At 41.6% G+C, this 20653-nt stretch overlaps 1 protein-coding gene across 1 annotated transcript in view; it reads left to right on the top strand.

The window, feature by feature from the left end:
• Positions 1–19650: 19650 nt before the first annotated feature.
• The window catches only part of LOC141092737 (uncharacterized), a 33266-nt gene continuing 32263 nt past the window's right edge, over positions 19651–20653 (top strand). The window contains exons 1-2 of the mRNA XM_073579127.1: positions 19651–20066; positions 20388–20547. Of these exons, the coding sequence (XP_073435228.1) occupies positions 20021–20066; positions 20388–20547 (206 nt within the window). The 5' untranslated portion in view covers positions 19651–20020. The remainder of the gene's footprint in view (positions 20067–20387; positions 20548–20653) is intronic.

The raw sequence follows: 20653 nt of genomic DNA, 5'->3' as shown, positions 1-20653 counted from the left end.
ACCAAGCGGATCCATGACCAGAGCAAAAAAATGCAAAATCCCCTTTAAATGGGTTGGGTCAGCTATAATGTAATGTGCTGCTGCAGTGTAATACAGCGCAACCTCCACCAGGGGGTGATGGTGAGGGAAAGAGGTTGCACACACACACACACACAGCATAGTAACACAGAGCAACAGCACAGGTGTCACAGGTAATGAAAGAGTAGTCACTAGCCAAAGTCAGCAACTGTCAGTAGCAGAAGTACCAATGGAGACAGCAAGTGCGTAGTCAGGGACAAGCGAGAAGTCAGACTCAGGACCTATCAGGAACATGGCATCTGAAACGTAAGATATAAGCCATTGTCAGGGTACAAGCCAGAGTCAAAACTGGTCAGAAAGCGAGGTATCCGAGACGGAAAACAAGAGGCAGAGTCCTGAGATCAGGCCAAGTCAAGCACAAGTTGGGAAGTCATAGGCAGAAGGATCACCAGTATAGGGTCAGAGGTTCTAGCCAGGAAGCAGGAACTATAGCTGACACTGGCCCACAGACTGCAGAGGACTGAAATAGCCCCACCAGCTCCAAATGAGGCAGAGGGATTAACCCCTGCGTGACCAATCCAAAGAGAAGACAGCAGAAAACAAACTCTTGACTGGATCATGGCAGGATCCTTCCCTCTTTCACTCACCCAACATCATTCACATTAGATGGTCGTCCAAAATTAATGAATACGTATTAGGGCTTCAATGAGCAGTTTTTATGCGACTTGCAAATAACTACAAAAGTTAAGCGTTAAAACAACACTAGAATGAAGTTGAAAAACTTTAAAACTTTTGGTTCACCTTAAATGGACTTGTGAGGATTTTTAAGAACTACATGAGCAAAATGAATTGGTATGAATATTGTCAGCATTTCTTGTCTACTCAGTAGCAGATCAATCAGAGGGTCTAATTTCTCCTGTTACCCTTAGTAAAATGAAAATTTTGGGGTGAAAAGATCATTTTTGTGGTAAAAATGTGATTTTTTATTTTCATGGCTCTACGTTATAAACGTCTGTGAAGTACTTGGGGGTTCAAAGTGCTCACCACACATCTAGATAAGTTCCTTGGGTGGGCTAACTTCCAAAATGGTGTCACTTTTGGGGGGTTTCCACTATTTAGGCACATCAGGGGCTCTCCAAACGCAACATGGTGTCCAATCTCAATTCCAGCCAATTCTGCATTGAAAAAGTCAAACTGCGCTCCTTCCTTTCCGAGCTCTGCCGTGCCCCCAAACAGTGGTTTACCCCCACATATGGGGTATAGGCATATTCAGGAGAAATTGCACAAAACAATTTGTGGATCATTTTCTGTCATGAACTCATTTTCTACTCCACCAGTTGAGAGTTCCCCTTCTGTTTTCCCTCTGGTGGTGACAGGAGGTAGTGCGGTTGGTTTAAGTGGTAGTGATCTGCCACCTGATGAGGAAGATAACGATTGGATCTCTGGAGTATCAGACTGGATATAAGACAGCCGACGCCCTGTCCAGGTGCTGGTGATTCAGTCTGCTTTTCAGGTCCTGGACTTCAGCTCTCTTCCAGTCTTCTCAAGTTAAGTTTGTTTTTGCTATTGTTCACACTTGCGCTTGTTGGTCAATTCAGTTTTTTGTGTAATCAGCCAGCCCCTGCTGGGGCTATGCTGAAATTCCACTACTATTAATCAGTATTTGCCAATCTGCCTTTTGTCCCTTATTAGATTGGCCTCTTTTTTACTCTGTCTCAGAATATTTCAGAGTGCTGATATAGGTTTAGAAGTCTAGAGACTTCAGGGTTAATTTTGCTATCAGAAGTGTTGGACAATATTTTTGTAGGTTTTTTTGGCAGATTGCAGACAGTGTCTTTCCTTTTCTGTCCTTTTTAGTTAGCCGGGCCCCATCGTTTGCTCAGCCTATTTTCCTGCCTTTGTTTGTATTTTCATCTTGTTTCACCGTCAATACATGTGGGGGGCTGTCATTCCTTTCAGGGGTATTGATGCCACTCCTTTGTCGGAGAATAAAACTCAGTTTTGGACCCAGGTGATATTGCGAGTTGCCCCAGACCACCAAGAAAATTGTAAATTTTTGGTGCTGCATAATTTGCATGATACTATTGTCCTGGGGTTCCCCTGGTTGCAAACTCATAACCCAGTTTTGGATTGGAAATCTGTGTCTCTGGTGAGTTGGGGTTGTCAGTGTGTTCTGAGGGACGCTTCTGTTTTCTCCACCTCTCCTCAGTCTCATGATATTCCTGATTATCTGGTTGATTTTTCTGATGTTTTTAGTGAGAGTAAGTCTGCATCTTTGCCTCCTCATAGGAATTATGACTGTGCAATTGAGTTGATGCCTGGGTGTAAATTTCCCAAGGGTCGGCTTTTCAACTTATCTGTACCCGAAGATGATGCTATGCAATCCTCTATTAAGGAGTCGTTGGAGAAGGGTCATATTAGACCATCCTCGTCACCATTAGGCGCTTTTTTTTTGTGGCCAAGAAAGATGGTTCATTAAGACCGTGTATTGATTATCGTTCCCTTAAGAAGATGAGGGTTAAATATCAATACCCGTTACCTCTGATGTCTGTTTTATTCTCCAGAGTTAAGAGTGCCTGCTGGTTTACTAAGCTTGACCTCAGGGGAGCGTATAATCTTATTCGCATTAAGCATGGGGTTCAATGGAAGACGGCGTTTAATACTCCGGAGGGACATTTTGAGTACCTGGTGATGCCTTTTGGGCTCTCTAATGCCCCTTCTGTCTTCCAATCCTTTATGAATGATATTTTCCGAGACTTTGTGGATAAGTTTTTGATCATCTATCTAGATGATATTTTGATCTTTTCTAGTGATTGGGATTCCCATGTGGAACATGTCCAGACTGTGTTCCGGATTTTGAGGGAGAATTCCCTGTTTGTTAAGGGATCGAAGTGCCTCTTTGGTGTACAGAGGATTTCATTTTTGGGATTTATCTTGTCTCCATCGACTATTGAATTGGACCCGGCCAAGGTACAGGCCATTTATGACTGGGTTCAGCCTACTTCTTTGAAGGCTCTCCTGAAGTTTTTGGGTTTTTCTAATTTCTATCGTAAATTTATAGGTAATTTTCCTAGTATTGTCAAACCACTGACTGATCTGACCAAGAAGGGAGCTGATGTGCTGAATTGGTCTCCTGAGGCTGTCTCAGCATTTCAGGAGCTTAAGCGGAGATTTACTTCAGCTCCAGTTTTACAGCAACATAATGTCTCACTTCCATTTCAAGTGGAGGTGGACGCTTCTGAGATTGGTGCAGGAGCTGTGTTGTCCCAAAAAGACCCTGTGACTTCTAAGATGAATCCCTGTGCCTTCTTTTCTCAAAAGTTTTCCCCATCTGAACGCAACAATGATGTGGGGAATCGGGAATTGTTGGCCATGAAATGGGCATTTGAGGAGTGGAGACATTGGTTGGAGGGAGCTAGACATCAATTTGTGGTCCTCACCGATCACAAGAATCTGATTTATCTGGAGTCGTCCAAACGCTTGAATCCTAGACAGGTTAGATGGGCCTTGTTTTTCACGTGTTTTAATTTTGTGGTCTCTTTTCTTCCGGGCACTAAGAATGTTAAGGCAGATGCCCTTTCTAGGAGTTTCTTTGCTGATTCTCTTAATGTGACCGAGCCTACTACTATCCTAAGTGAGGGGGTAGTTCTTTTTGCCATTTCGCCCGATTTGAGATGCGCCCTGGAGGAATTTCAGGAGGATAAACCTGAGCGTTGCCCTATGGGAAGATTGTAAGTTCCTGACCAGTGGAGAAAGAGAGCGATGTCTGAAGTCCATTGCTCCGCATTGGCTGGTCATCCGGGTATTTTTGGTACCAGAGATTTGGTGAGTCGGTCGTTTTGGTGGCCTGCCTTATCTCGTGATGTCAGGAATTTTGTACAGTCCTGTGGGACTTGTTCTCGGTCTAAACCCTGTTCTCATTCTATTGGGCTGCGGATGCCCCTGCCGGTGCCCAAGAGGCCATGGACCCATATCTCAATGGATTTTATTTCATATCTTCCTGTATCTCAGAGAATGACTGTTATCTGGGTGATTTGTGATAGATTTTCGAAGATGGTCCATCTTGTACCACTCCCAAAGTTGACATCTTCCGATGAGTTGGTGCCCTTGTTTTTACAACAGGTGGTTTGGTTACACAGGATTCCTGAGAACATTGTGTCCGATAGAGGGGTCCAGTTTGTTTCCAGATTCTGGAAAGCCTTTTGTTCCAATCTGGGAATTCAATTATCCTTCTCCTCCGCGTTTCATCCCCAGACCAATGGGTAGACTGAGAGAACAAACCAGACCCTGGAGTCTTATTTAAGATGTTTTATATCTGCTGATCAAGATGATTGGGTCTCATTTTTGCCCTTGGCTGAATTTGCGCTGAACAATAGAGCTAGTTCTGCCACTCTGATGTCACCCTTTTTCTGTAATTTTGGGTTTCATCCTCGATTCTCTTCAGGGCAAGTGGAATCTTCGTCCTGCCCAGGTGTGGACACTGTGGTTGGGAGAATGCAGCAGATATGGGACCAAGTGGTGGATAAGTTGTCACTCTCTCAGGAAAAGGCCCAGCGTTTTTCCAACCAGGGTAGGACCATTGGTCCCCGGTTTAAAGTGGGTGATATGGTGTGGCTGTCGTCTAAGAATATTCCTATGAAGGTTGCATCTCCAAAATTTAAGCCGAGATTTATTGGACCTTATAGGATTTTGGAGATTCTTAATCCTGTTTCTTTTCGATTGGCTCTTCCAGTTACGTTCAAAATCCATAATGTATTTCACAAGTCACTGTTGAAGAGGTTTGTTGAGCCAGTAGTTCCTGTGGTGTCACCTCCTGATCCTGTATTGGTTAAAGGCAATGTGGAATATGAGGTAGAGAAAATATTGGATTCTCGTTTGGTTAGACGGAGACTCCAGTATTTGGTCAAATGGAAAGGTTATGGCCAGGACGATAATTCTTGGGTCTCTGCCTCTGATATTCATGCCAATAAATTGGTTCGTGCTTTTCACCGGGCCCATCCTGATCGGCCTGGTGGCATGATGAGGGTTCGGTGACCCCTCCTCAAGGGGGGGTACTGTCATGAACTCATTTTCTGCTCCACCAGTTGAGAGTTCCCCTTCCGTTCTCCCTCTGGTGGTGACAGGAGGTAGTGCGGTTGGTTTAAGTGGTAGTGATCTGCCACCTGATGAGGAAGATAACGATTGGATCTCTGGAGTATCAGACTGGATATAAGACAGCCGACGCCCTATCCGGGTGCTGGTGATTCAGTCTGCTTTTCAGGTCCTGGACTTCAGCTCTCTTCCAGTCTTCTCAAGTTAAGTTTGTTTTTGCTATTGTTCACACTTGCGCTTGTTGGTCAATTCAGTTTTTTGTGTAATCAGCCTGCCCCTGTTGGGGCTATGCTGAAATTCCACTCCTATTAATCAGTATTTACCAATCTGCCTTTTGTCCCTTATTAGATTGGCCTCTTTTTTGCTCTGTCTCAGAATATTTCAGAGTGCTGATATAGGTTTAGAAGTCTAGTGACTTCAGGGTTAATTTTGCTATCAGAAGTGTTGGACAATATTTTTGTAGGGTTTTTTTGGCAGATTGCAGACAGTGTCTTTCCTTTTCTGTCCTTTTTAGTTAGCCGGGCCCCATCGTTTGCTCAGCCTAATTTCCTGCGTTTGTTTATATTTTCATCTTGTTTCACCATCAATACATGTGGGGGGGCTGTCTTTCCTTTGGGGTCTGCTCTGGGGCAGTTAGTTTTCCTCTTTTCCTGCTTTAGGCTTATGTAGTTCTCCGGTTGTGACAAGGTATCTAGGACCAACGTAGGAACGCTCCAGGAGTGCTGCTAGTTGTGCGGTTAAGATCAGGGATCTGCAATCTGCATAGTTACCAACTTCTCTGGTTTTCTGTAACTTAGCTTGTTGTCTCTTTTTCCTCCTCGGTTTCTCATTCATAGCAATTTTCCCTTTTTAAACTTGTGAAAATAAAAAAAATTGGTTCTGAATTAAAATGTTTGTGAAAAAAAGTTAAATGTTCATTTTTTCCTTCCACATTGCTTCAGTTCCTGTGAAGCACTTAGAGGGTTAATTAACATTTTGAATGTGGTTTTGAGTACCTTGAGGGGTGCAGTTTTTAGAATCGTGTCACTTTTGGGTATTTTCTGTCATATTGACCCCCAAACTCACCTCAAATGTGAGATGGTCCCTAAAAAAAAGGTTTTGCAAATTTAGTTGGAAAAATGAGAAATCACTGGTCAACTTTTAACCCTTACAACTTCCTAACAATAAACTTACATTGCACAAATTGTGCTGATGTAAAGTAGGCATATGTGAAATGTTATTAACTATTTTAGGCAATATGACTCTCTGATTTAAGGGCATAAAAATGAAAAGTTTGAAAATCACGACACTTTCAAAATCTTTGCCAAATTTCCATTTTTTTTTTACAAATAAAAGAAAGTCATATCAAAGAAATGTTACCATTATCATAAAGTACAATATGTCTCAAGAAAACAGTCTCAGAATCACCCGGATCCGTTGAAGCATTCTAGCGTTATGACCTCATAAAGTGACACTGGTGAAAATTGAAAAAATTGGCCCAGTCAAAAGGGCAAAAACAGGCTCTGGCACAAAAGGGTTAAACATGAAGTGACCAAGAAGCCATTATCCTCCAGTGCTGTCATATTCCAGAACTGCAAACCTCCCTGGAGCCCAGAAGTGCAAGGAGATCAGTGCTCAGAGACATGGCCGATGTAAGGGAGGCTGAAACCATCCACCACTGAACAAGATGGGATGATTTAGCGAATCCTGCTTTGAGCAGGGGGTTGGACCAGATGGCCCAGGAGGTCCCTTCCAACTCTACGATTCTATGATTCTATGATTCTATGATTCTATGAAGACACACAATTTGAAAAGTAAAATGGTGTCATTTCATTAAAATTTACAATTTTTAATTCATTACAAAATGTCATCATTTAGTAACGTAAAATAGCACTTTGGGTTACATAACAAGCATGAAAAATAAACAACACAATGCACTGCCAAACAGAATGCTTCCATTGCAAACTAGACATCGCTAGCATTGTCTTACAGAGAGAGAAAAAAAAGTAAAATCGAAGCAAAGCTTAGTACCATAGCATATGTTTTGCACATATTGCTGGATTGCCACAGCAGCAGATGACTGACAGCAAAAAAAACAAAAAACAAATACTAAGTCTTGAAAATTCAAAGTCAAATACAGAGGATAGAAAGATGGGCTGTGGATGATACCCAAATTGTAAGCCTAACAGACGCAGGAAATATGCTGAAATCTGTTACGTAGGTGGGCTAAAAAAAGAAAGGAAGATAGATTCAGGTTCATTTAGCTTCAAAAAACCTAGCAGGCAATGGTAGGATTCAGTATAGCCCACAATATTGCAGGAATGACATCTTTGCACATATATTGGATTGTGCAGCCTAAAACATATTCACATGCCCTGTCACCTTTCCTGAAAAAGAAAATAATAGATTTTCTTTCCATTTCCATAAATACTAGTATGACACTAGTAAAATTTCTAAAAATGTAAGATTTACCTTATATATTTGGAATTATTCCTATATTTCACCACCAGTATCAGGTTTATAAATATAAATGTGATGTTGCAGATACCCAATGCAAGCAATAAGAAGATATCACTCCAAGGTGTGATGCTAATAGATTATATTAATGTATACATGCATCTTATAGGTGTTTTGCGCTATAGTGTAACCCTCTATCAAACTGAAAGATCCTCAATTTTAAAGAGGTTCTCAACTTTTGTGCAAGCACAGAGGAGATTTTTTTTTACTCACATGCATTTACTTGGGGCTAAAAAATTTTTTGGCTGTACTAGGGTTTCATTAAAAATCTTGCATTGCTTTGTTTTTTCAGGTTCTTTATTTTTCTGCACATTCAACTTTCATGAGGTCATCATCTTAGAGGAGCTTTGAAAATGGCAGATAAGAGTTACCATATTTTTCGGGCTTTAAGATGCACCAGACCATAAATATTTTTTAACCTGTCATCAGGATCAGGCTTGCATATTAAAAGTCCAATTGTTACAGGGAGAGTTGGCAGCGGTGGAGTGGGGTCACAGGAGGCAAGACTAGGGTCGCATTAGCTTCATTTGACAACAGGAGTGGGGCGATGCTGCAGACCCTGGGGTAAAGGGGGTGTCTCGGCAGTGTGAGGAGGCAGGATTGGGGTCAACGCTGCGCACATTGATCTCCCAGGGGTCTTCAGTAAAATGGTGAGGGAGGCAGATTCAGATCTTAGCTCATCAAGGTCAATGTAACTCTGCTCCTGCTTCTGCATTTTTCCCCACTCCTGGTTTTGCTTACAAATACTGATGTAAAATAATGAATGTGTGAACATGGTCTAAAATGCAGGGTTATGAAGGTGGCCAGCTGCTATACTGAAAGTGCAACACCTGTGAGAAAAATGATCTTTATTTCTCCCATGAGCCACTAGCTTTAACCCCTTTCCTACACTAGACGTACTATTTCATCCATGTGACCTGGGACCTAAGTCCCAAGGACGGAATAGTACGTCTAGCACGATCAGCAGCGTTCACGGGGGGAGCCCAGCTGATTGCGGCCGGGTGACAGATGATTATCACAGCTGACACCCGGCACTATTGGTCAGGGGTGGTCACGGACCACCCCCGACACATTAACCCCCATCACACTGCGATCAAACATGATCACAGTGTACGGGCGGCATAGGAGAGAAGCGCGCAGGGAGGGGTCTCCCTCCGAGGTTCCCTGAGACCCCCGGAGCAGCGCGATGTGCAGCGCTGCTGCGGGGTCTCCTTCCCTGCAGGTCCCTGGATCCAATATGGTGGCAGGGGCCTGCAGGGAACTGGCTTCCTCATGCCTGCAAAGCGCTGGCATGAGGAATTCTCCAGCACTGCCTTTGACAGATCGCTGATCTGTCACAGCGATCTGAGATGTGAAAGATCAGCGATCTGTCACAGGACAGTGATGTCCCCCCTGGGACAATGTAATAAAGTTTAAAAAAAAAAGTGCAAAAATAATTTATAAAAAAAATCGCTAAATAAATTTTAAAAAAAATTCCCTAATTCATTTTTTGAAAAATAAAAAAAATAAAAGTACATATAGTTGGTATCGTTGCGTCCGCAACGACCCGCCCTATAAAACTGTCCCACTAGTTAACCCCTTTATTGAACCCCTTAAAAAATAAAAATGAAGCAAAAAATAAAGCTTTATCATCATACCACTGAACAAAAAGTGCAATAACGCACGAACAAAAAGACGGATATAGATAAGCATGGTACCACTGAAAACGTCATCTTGTCCCACAAAAAACGAGCCACCACAAAGCGTCATCAGTGAAAAATTAAAAAGTTATAGCTCGCAGAATAAAGCGATGCAAAAATAATTGTTTTTTATATAAAATAGTTTTCATTGCATAAAAGCGCCAAAACACAAAAAAAGACATAAATGAGGTATAGCTGTAACCGTACTGACCTGAAGAATAAATCTGCTTTATCAATTTTACCACACGCGGAACGGTGTAAACGCACCCCCCAAAAGAAATTCATGAAACGCTGGTTTTTGTTCATTCTGCGTCCCAAAAATTGGAATAAAAAGCGATAAAAAAAGTCACATGCTTGAAAATAGTAACAATAAAAACGTCAACTCGTCCCTCAAAAAATAAAACCTCACATGACTCGGTGGGTCAAAATATGGAAAAATTATAGCTCTCAAAATGTGGTGATGCATAAACTAATTTTACAATAAAAAGCGTCTTTTAGCGTGTGACAGCTGCCAAATATAGAAACCCACTATAAATAGTAAATCAAACCCCCTGTTATCACCCCCTAAGGCTGGTTTCACATTTGCGTTTTTTTGCGCTGGAAAAAACCGCATACCTGCGCATGCGTTTTTTCCCCTATATTTAACATGGGTGCGCATACCTGCGCGCTGGTAAGCGCAAGTATGCGATTTTCATGCGCTGCGTTTTTTTGGGGTGTGCGTTTGTATTTTCCAGACGCAGCATGTTGCATTTTTTGGCCCTGCAAAAAAGCGCATGCGCACATATGCGCACATTTTGTGCTAAAAATTGCCATTATAGCCTATGGATGCGCATACGTGCGCACTGGCATGCTCATGTATGCGTTTTTTTGCACATGCGTTTTTTTTGTTAACCATGGAATTTAGGGGTTTGGGTTAGAGTTAGGGTTAGTTAAGGGGGTTTAGGGTTAGGGTTAGGGTCAGGGTCAGGGTTAGGGTTGGGGTTAGGGTCAGGGTTAGGGTTAAGTATGGTTTGGTTAAGGGTTAGGGTCAGGGTTAGGGTTAAGTATGGTTTGGTTAAGGGTTAGGGTCAGGGTTAGGGTTAGGGTTAGGGTTAAGGTTAGTTAGGGTTTGGGTTAGGGTTAAGTATGGTTTGGTTAAGGGTTAGGGTCAGGGTTAGGGTTAGGGTCAGGGTTAGGGTTAAGTATGGTTTGGTTAAGGGTTAGGGTCAGGGTCAGGGTTAGGGTTAGGGTCAGGGTTAGGGTTAGGTTTAGGGTCAGGGTTAGGGTTAGGGTTAGGGTTAGGGTTAGTTAGGGTTTAGGGTTTGGGTTAGGGTTAAGTATGGTTTGGTTAAGGGTTAGGGTCAGGGTTAGGGTTAAGTATGGTTTGGTTAAGGGTTAGGGTCAGGGTTAGGGTTAAGTATGGTTTGGTTAAGGGTTAGGGTCAGGGTTAGGGTTAGGGTTAAGGTTAGTTAGGGTTTGGGTTAGGGTTAAGTATGGTTTGGTTAAGGGTTAGGGTCAGGGTTAGGGTCAGGGTTAGGGTTAAGTATGGTTTGGTTAAGGGTTAGGGTCAGGGTTAGGGTTAGGGTTAGGGTCAGGGTTAGGGTTAAGTATGGTTTGGTTAAGGGTTAGGGTCAGGGTTAGGGTTAGGGTCAGGGTTAGGGTTAAGGTTAGGGTCAGGATTAGGGTTAGGGTTAGGGTTAGTTAGGGTTTAAGGTTTGGGTTAGGGTTAAGTATGGTTTGGTTAAGGGTTAGGGTCAGGGTTAGGGTTAAGTATGGTTTGGTTAAGGGTTAGGGTCAGGGTCAGGGTTAGGGTTAGGGTCAGGGTAAATGTTGGAAAAAACGCAAACGCGGTAAAAACGCACTAAAAACGCATACAAACGCATAAAAACGCTGCGTTTTTTTCATGCATGCTCATAAAAATGCTTGAAAAAAACGCAGCAGTTGTATGCTTTTGTATGCGTTTTTTCAATGCTTTTTTTGCGGGAAAAACGCGCTGCAAAAAAAAGCAAGTGTGAAACTAGCCTTAGTTGGGGAAAAATAATAAAATAAAAAAAATGTATTTATTTCCATTTTCCCATTAGGGTTAGGGCTAGGGCTAGGATTAGGGTTAGGGGTGTGTTGAGGTTAGTGTTGGAGTTAGAATTGGGGGATTTCCACTGTTTTGGCACATCAGGGGCTTTCCAAATGCGACATTGTGTCCAATCTCAATTCCAGCCAAAAAAGTCAAATGGTGCTGCTTCCCTTCCGAGCTCTGCCATGCGACCAAATAGTGGTTTACCCCCACAAATGGGGTATCAGCTTACTCAGGACAAATTGCACAATAACTTTTGGGGTCCTGTTACTCTTGGGAAAATAAAAATTGGGGGTGAAAAGATCATTTTTGTGGAAAAATATGATTTTTTAATTGTACGGCTGTACGTTCTAAACTTCTGTGAAGCCCTTGTGGGTTCAAAGTGCTCACCACATATCTAGATAAGTTCCTTGGGGGGTCTAGTTTCCAAAATGGGGTCACTTGTGGGGGATGTCCACTGTTTAGGCACATCAGCAGCTCTCCAAACTTGACATGGCATCAATCTGAATTCCATCCAATTTTGCAGTGAAAAAGTCAAACGGCTCTCCTTCCCTTCCGAGCTCTGCCATGCGCCCAAACAGTGGTTCCCCCCACATATCAGGTATCGGCGTACTTAGGACAAATTGCACAATAACTTTTCCAGTCCATTTTCTCCTGTTACCCTTGGTAAAATAAAAAAATTGAACCTGAAGTAATTTTTTTTGTGAAAAAAGTTAAATGTTCATTTTTTTTTTAAACATTCAAAAAATTCTTGTGAAGCAACTGAAGGGTTAATAAACTTCTTGATCTGGTTTTGAGCACCTTGAGGGGTGCAGTTTTTAGAATGGTGCCACTTTTTGGTATTTTCTATCATATAGACCCCTCAAAGTAACTTCAAATATGATGTGGTCCCTAAAAATAAAATGGTGTTGCAAAAATGAGAAATCGCTGGTCAACTTTAAACCCTTATAACTTCCTAAAAAAAAAAATTTTGGTTCCCAAATTGTGCTGATGTAAAGTAAACATGTGGGAAATGCTAATTATTAAGTTTTTTGAGTGCCATATCTCTGTGATTTAAGAGCATAAAATTCAAAGTTGGAAAATTGCAAAATTTTCAAAATTTTTGCCAAATTTCCATTTTTTTCACAAATAAACGCAAGTTATATGAATGAAATTTTACTACTACCATAAAGTACAATATGTCACGAGAAAATATTGTCAGAATCACCGGGATCCATGGAAGCGTTCCAGAGTTATTACCTCATAAAGGGACAGTGGTCAGAATTGTAAAAATTGGCCCGGGCATTAACATGCAAACCACCCTTGGGAGCAAAGGGGTTAAGTCATGCAGATGTGCCCGGAATATTTCCAGTCACCATTCACAGCACTGAGTGCACTGTAAACATGACCCGGAACTAACTGATAGATGGCTCTAAAGTGCATCAGTGCTGAACAATTTGTCAATCAGAGCCAGGGAGATCCCAACTACCGGACCCCAATGTTTGAAAAAAATTCTCCTATTTCACTGATAGGAGATAACGTTCAAACCTGGGTAATCACCTTTAAAATAATCAAAACCAGTTTGATCACTCCGTAGATTGTAATTTCCTAAATATTTACATGTGAATTGATATTGTGCTACATTTTCACATGAGAGGATTTTGTCTCTACTATTGTAACATACTACTGTAGAATACTCACAGACTACATTGCTGTCAGATGCTGGGCTGCTTGTTGTAATTAATCAGCAGGACATTTTCACTAGGGAACTAGTAAAAAGATGCTCCATATTCATGATCTTTTTGTAATTCTGCCCCCACCACTGATTAGTAGCTTTCTGCCTATGCATAGTTTGCACAGAAAACTGCCAATCAGAGGTGTGGGTGGAGCTATGCAGAGCTTGGCATTCAGAGAATTGGCAGATCTGCAGTGGAAAAAACAGTGTGTAATGATACTGTACGATATGACGTAAGATTCCCTGAGCAGTAGACTACAGATGAGACCCTGCCTGTCACGCAGCTACAATGCCCCCTTCCCCCCAGCTCACACAAAACCAGTCTAACCTGAATCCCCAGTATGAGCTCCTTCCTGCCTCATGGCAGGGGGTCTCTTTGTCTCTGAACCATGTGCTCAGCTACTCTCATAGAAAATAAAGGAGATCTAATCATTCGGTCATAAAACGCGGCGCATTTATGATAAAAGCATGAAAATTAAATTTCTGCAAAATGCACGAAACCAGAGTTCTGGCCCATACTTTTCAACCAAGAACTGGATTTCTCCTAAACAATGTGACATAATTACTGCATGTTTGGTCATTAACTATTGACTGCAAGAGGCTAAAGAGAATGATACCATTTGCATGTTTATATGAGGTACCCTCTGCGAGATATAGTCATTATAAGTTTTGTAGTCAGAATTGTAACTCCTAGAGCAGGGGGAGGAACATACCAGACGGCCCCTTTTATGATGTCACAAACCCAAAGCTATAAGGTATTCCCTCCCAAAAATCAGTCATTTGAGCTGGAGGTTTGATGCCAAAAGGCCTCTCAGATGCAGGGCAATGTGTGGCCTCGCCTCCCCACATGGTTAGCCTAATGGCCATCTAAGCAACTGTAAGTGTTGAATCTCTATGTTAATCCCTTTTATTTTATATTTTCATTTACATATCTAATGTCTCAACTTTGTAACATTTTTATTTGTGTAATCACTGCCTGCCTTTTTGGGAATAAATTATAAAACTTATTAGTCTGTCTTCATGCTCTAAAAACAAACACGTGCCTTTAAGATAATTGCTACTGAATTGGGTTGGTTTCGAACCTCTCTATTAAGTTTATAACTTAATCAGAGAAACTCTGATGCTGGTGGCAGCAAAGTGTGATCTGGGCCCTGGGCACTGCTGAGAGTGACGGAGGTGAGTTTATAAACTAATTGGGGCCAGAACATTCTATAGTTCCCTCACTGCAGCGTGCCGGGTGGCCAGTGCTCATTGAAGTAGCCAGCTGGCTACCAATTATCCCAGGTGTAGTTCCCGAACTGACCTGAGGGTAAGGGGGCGCCAGAGAGCTGCAAATTCCAAAGTGGAACTGCAAAGTTTTGTGAAGTATTGTGGGCAGTGGCGGGACAACCAAAATAACCCCCCTGCGATAAATTGTTAGGGCAAGACTAGCTTGCTGTTTTTTATCACATGGTGCCAGCGGTGGAATAACTAAGATAAGCCCCCCTTGTGCCTGTGATAGCCATGTGTCAGCAGTGTGTCACATCCCTCCGTCCGTGACATAGCGGTGGGATCGTGACACAGTGATTTTATCAAAGTGAAAAATCTTTGCCTCTATATCATGGTGCTATCAGATAGGGTAGAAAACATCTGATGACAGATTCAGTTTATATTCTTATATCAACTTTGACTTTACCAGCTATTATATTGCTATATTACTCTGGAGCACAGGAATGACCTGTATTTTCTGACCTGGTTTATATATCAAGTTTACTTGGCTGATTAACTCCTGGTTGTCCTTATGGACTTGACCCTTCCTTTAAATACCTGTCTTAAATCATTACTTGACTCCCTCTATTTGAATATGGCTTTTCCCAGACTATGTGTTTGAATAAAATTTTGAAAAAATAGTACATAACATATTCTTAGTTTACTCTTAAACAGTTTAATTGCAATATATGCTTTATTAAACAACATTGAATTAGATGGTTACAAATTTCATGTATACATCATATATGAAATATTCTTATTTTAATCTATTTTCAGTGTCCATAAATGACTGGCATTCACAGAAGCATTACTAGCATCACATAGAACCTGCTACATTTTAGTGACATGCCCCCTTACTCAAATATGCATGGTGAATAGAAGTGGTTACCTAAATATAATGATAATTTTTAAATGATAGATATTAATATAAAGCATTTCCACAGCAATATACCACATTAAAAACATCATGTCACAAAAAAGTATACAGAATATATAAATCTAAAAATAGTTTTAATAGAATTTCTTTTTAAGACCTGTTCAATTATTAAGTAGATACGCATAGTATTAAACCGCTAAATTTTCCATAACCTATATAAGCAAATAGCCTCTTCAGAGACAAAGGGAATTTGAACTTCAGCACAACATATTGGATATAGCAATCCAAAAAGTCAATATTGACCCTTCAATGAGCCTTGTCACATGACATAGGGTAAGAAGGCAAAGCAGAAACTTCATTTGCAGATGTGTTTGCCCCTCCTAAATGCGAAAACAGGCAATCTGTTTTAGTTAGGTGAGAGGTCTGTGGGGAATGTTTCTTAAGAGGTTAATGGCATATTTAAATTCCCAGAAGAGAATTGCATGGCCTATAAGTTTTCATTATGCCGGCTTGGCACTCTCCACAAGGAGAAACAGTCCTATTTAGACCTCCAGTCAGAGGCATCTCATCTAGCCAAACCAGATTTTGCACTAAGGAGGGGCAAATACCAGAAACACATACCTGCAAATGGAGTTTTTGGTTTGATTTTGTATACCAAGTCACGTGGCAAGAATCAATATTGACTTATATGAATACTATATTCAATAGGTGGTTCTAGAGTTCAAGTCCTCTTCCTTTCTGAAGAGGCTATTTCCACATTTTAATTCCCAGGAGAGCATTGCATGGCCTATAAGTTTCCTTTTACCAGCTTGGCACTCTTAGACCTCCACAACCTGCAGAAATACATTCAAACACAGCTGTTCATTTAAACATTTAGGCGTTAAAGAATCCATGGTAAAAGAAACAAATAATTCTCTAAAGAAAACATATTTTGATCTCCTATTTAAGTCCTTCCACCTCTGCTAATATTAATCATTTGCAGTAAGACAGTAAATATCTTTGTTCAAAAAATATTTTGCAACCCTTGTTACTCACATCTTCTTTTTTAATCAATCTTGCTACCTGGTTTGCACACCTCTCTTGCATTTTTCCACAAATCCCTGCATAGCAGAAAGGTGTTAATCTAGCCTTTCCCTCATTGATCTCCCAGTTTGTCCAATATACACCATGCTAAATGGAAAATGTAACATGTACAGTATACTACATTTTGGTAATTGCAAGCAAATATTTAGAATTTTGATTTTATGTTTCATTCTAGGGTGATTAATTTAACCAAGAATCTATAGACACTAAGAATTGTTGAAATAAAAACTTTTCATATGAGGTAAATATGACATACTTATAACCATGGAAAGGAATGTTTGTTTGTTTGTTTGTTTGTTTTTTGCAGCAAAGCATGCATTGCAAGTAAAAGGCTTTTAAAGGGAACCTGTCAGCAAGATTATGCATAGTAACCTACACACAGTGTCAGGTTGGCACTGTTATACTGATTGCAATGATACCTTGGTTGATGAAATCCGTCTTGTGGCTGTTTCTTAATCTTTATTTTCAGTTTTGTGTTAATGAGATTCTCATGCCCTAAGGCGGAGTTTTTGTATGTGTGCTCTGATTTGATATTCATAATGCAGGCTGCTGGCAGGTCACTGACCCTCAGCGATTCGATAGCTGTTGTTGGGCAGGTGTGGGTGGCACGACCTTGGAGGAAGACTTTTTTTCTTCTCCAGCAAGATGGCGCCACTGGCGCATGCGCAACAGCAGCTATTGGATCTCTATACAAACCAATAGCTGCTACTGCGCAGGTGCATCAGGCGCCATTTTCAAAATGACTATTTTTTCTCACTCAAGTAAATCTGCAAAAGGGATTAAGTGCACAGTTACCATGTGATTATGCTGCAGCGCAGGTGCCACGGCCGGCACCTGCCTGCAGAAGAATTTTTAAGTATATACAGATATTCATTGTGCAAATTAGGGGGCAGGTCAGTGAGGGATCAGTCAGAAAGAAACTAGGCACTCAACTTTGGATAATTTCTTGTATTTTAATGCAGTCAGAAATCAAAATAAAACGTTTCAGCCTAATTTGGCCTTCATCAGTTACTAAAAATTGAAAAAATTCCATAATAAACTGTTACAAAAACAGAGCCCATTAAACTGAACAAAATAAGCGAACACAGCGAAATTATATACAACAGCCAAAAGATAATAATACATTTGTCATGTAATGTAGCATGTATATCAATGCAGTGAAATCCATATAAATATTGCTCCAAAAAATAGACATTCAGACAGTATTTAGGACTAAATGGTTGTAAGTATTGGGGATAATAACACCCTATCAAAGAGGAGAGCACAAGGAAGGAGGAATTATCACCTACCAGACTGCAGTGAATATGTGTAGTCTCGTCCAATATAGTGAGTTGGAAGTAGCCATATATCTATGAAGAAAGGTGGTAAACATAGTGACTAATGGTCTTATCTAAGGTGTGATAAGAGGATAGCATTAACATAAACGTAGCCAACCACTTTAAATGAGCACAATGCACTGTGACTATCAGTGTCCAAAGATCTCTTCTGCCTGTTTGGCCTGTGTGGCAGAGAACATAGAGAAGACTTGTGGCATAGGAAGCAATAGAGAGAAGAGGGTCTCGACGGAAAGTGTGGCTCACATGAAATAGGACACCGTGTTCGTATGCGTCCTGCAGTGATATGGTATCCCCCGCTAGTCAGCTGTGCAGGAAAGCATGGTGTCTCGGAAGAAAAAAGGAAGGGGCGGTACTATCTCGGGAGAACAGTCTATCAGGGCCTAGCGGAAGTGAACGTGTGATGGACGTGCGTTACTTGGCCGCTGGTAGTCAATATTTCCTGTAAAACGCTAGGGATTGCCAAATACAACGTACTACAAAAAGGTCTATCTTTTCGCCCGTCCTATAGATATAGGACTTTTGATCTCGAGAAGGACTTACAAAAGTTTTATCGTCGCCTTAGACTTAACGTTCATTTTTCTAAATCCCGACGAGTAAGGGACCCTGTCATGGAGATTGACAATCCAAGACTACTCCCAGCAGCGAGCCTCGTTCATAAAGCAAAAAGTTTTTTTAGGCCACTTCATGACTCTCACGCCTTAGAGACTTTTATTGAATTTGTCAATAATTCTTTCTCTGATCTGTGCAAAGATATTAGTCTAGGTCAGCTACACAACCCACCAAATCTCTCATCCCTTGATCGACAAGCCCTCAGATCTCTACCGGATGATCAAATTCTGAACATTAAACCTGCAGATAAAGGGGGCGCTATTGTCATCATGAACTCATCTCATTACATTTCCGAAATCTATAGACAACTTAGGCTAGGTTCACATTTGAACTCAGGAGGGCTGCTGATGGCTGCCTACTTCCTCCCTTCTTCCTCCCTGAAGCTCTGTCTATGCTCCACCTACTTCTGCGTTTTCATGCGGTCGCCGCACACGTCAAATCACTGCATGCGGATGCATCTGCATACAATGCATGTCTCTGCATACCCAATGTTAAAGATAGGTATGCAGGGAAACACAGGACGCATACAGAAGTAGGTGGGGGGTAGGCAGAGCTTCAGGGAGGAAGAAGGGAGAAAGCAGGCAGCCATCCGCGACCCTCCTGAATGCAAATGTGAACCTAGCCTTAGTGATTGTTCAGTTTTCACCGTGCTACCCAATGAACCTACTTCCAACATCCGCAGACAGATTGATGTGATCCTAAAAAAATACTCAGATTTAGGGATAATCGATACAAAGACTTGCGATTTCTTAACTAAAAGCAACCCTATTAGGCTGGTTTCACATTTGCGTTTTTTTGCGCTTGAAAAAAACGCATACGTGCGCATGCGTTTTTTCCCCTATATTTAACATGGGTGCGCATACCTGCACGCTGGCATGCGCACGTATGCGATTTTCATGCGCTGCGTTTTTTTGGGGTGTGCGTTTGTATTTTACAGACGCTACATGTTGCATTTTTTGGTCCTGCAAAAAAGCGCATGCGCACGTATGCGCACGTTTTGCGCTAAAAATGGCCATTATAGCCTATGGATGCGCATATGTGCGCACTGGCATGCGCATGTATGCGTTTTTTTAGTGCTTCGTTTTTTTGGTGGTGTCCACTTGTTGTACTAGTTATAAACTTCTAAAGTAAAAAAAAAAAGTCTATATAAAGGAGGTGCCTGCCAAAACTCTGCCACTACTACACTGACAGATTGGAGAGCAGACAGTCACCAAGGAACCCATCTTCTCAGCGTCAAGAATGTGAGTATATTACATTATATGCCTGTCCTTTTAAATTATGTATGTACTAATGATTTTTATTATTTTTACATGCAGTATGTCTTCAGAATCCGAATATTCCCCATCGCGGCAGGAATTGGCGCAAGCAGACCGTGAGGTGATTATTTTCGTGCATCTGGTAAGTATATCTGCTGCTACTCCAAATCTCTTACTTTTTTTCAACTTTTTTAAGACATCATCATCATCATCTTCTGCGGACGGGACTAGTGAGGGCGAAGAGCAGGAGCAGCGAAGCCAAGTCCCGGTGGTGATACGGAATGTATGTATCAAATGATTTGTAATGTTCTTTATTTTTTATCTTCTATTTTTACTCTTTTTTATGTTTCTTTTTTTTGTAACTTTTTATTCAATTTAAATTTGATTATTCTAATGAATGTGTTTTGTCTAGGTTCCACAACGGGATGAAGACGTCTACCTGGATAATGAGCAGCTCATCAGCCTGGTCCAGGAGCGTGCGCCGTTGTGGGACAGCCGTGACCGGCTGTACAAGGACAATGTGGTGACCCGGCGGCTATGGAATGAGGTGGCCGCAGCGTTGATGGATGGCTGGGACAGCGCCACAGCATCCTCCAAAAAGGCGTTTAGTGAGTATTTCCCTGCTCTGTATTGTGCCGCAGTGACTGTTGTCCTTGACGGCACTGTTGGGTTTCGTGCTAGGTATATTCTAGCAGGAAACCCAACAGTGTCATCGGGCTCTACAGTGACTGCTTTGAGTATTGTATTGCTATATTGTGCCGCAGTGACTGTTGTCCTTGACGGCACTGTTGGGTTTCGTGCTAGGTATATTCTAGCAGGAAACCCAACAGTGTCATCGGGCTCTACAGTGACTGCTTTGAGTATTGTATTGCTATATTGTGCCGCAGTGACTGTTGTCCTTGACGGCACTGTTTTTTTTTTCCCAACAGTGGACAAAGTCCGAACACGTTGGCGTTCGATCAAGGACCGCTTCAACAGTGATGTTCGTGCTGAGGGCCAGGTTCGCAGTGGATCTGCGTCAAGGACCAGAACTAGATACCGTCACTATCACGCGTTGCAGTTCCTAAGACCGGTCCTTGCCACGAGATCGTAAGTATTATAAATTTTGGGTTTTTATTTTTATTAATCTGTGTTTTTCTAATCCACAGCTGATGCTTCTTGTAAAGGCATGGTAGTAATGATTTTCCTTTCTTCC

The sequence above is a fragment of the Dendrobates tinctorius genome, unplaced genomic scaffold (assembly GCF_039654945.1).
Source record: "Dendrobates tinctorius isolate UK_male_01 unplaced genomic scaffold, ASM3965494v1 ptg000060l, whole genome shotgun sequence".
In the NCBI taxonomy this organism is placed as follows: domain Eukaryota; kingdom Metazoa; phylum Chordata; class Amphibia; order Anura; family Dendrobatidae; genus Dendrobates; species Dendrobates tinctorius.
Note: the sequence above shows the minus strand (reverse complement) of the source record. Positions and strands in the feature narration are given on the sequence as shown.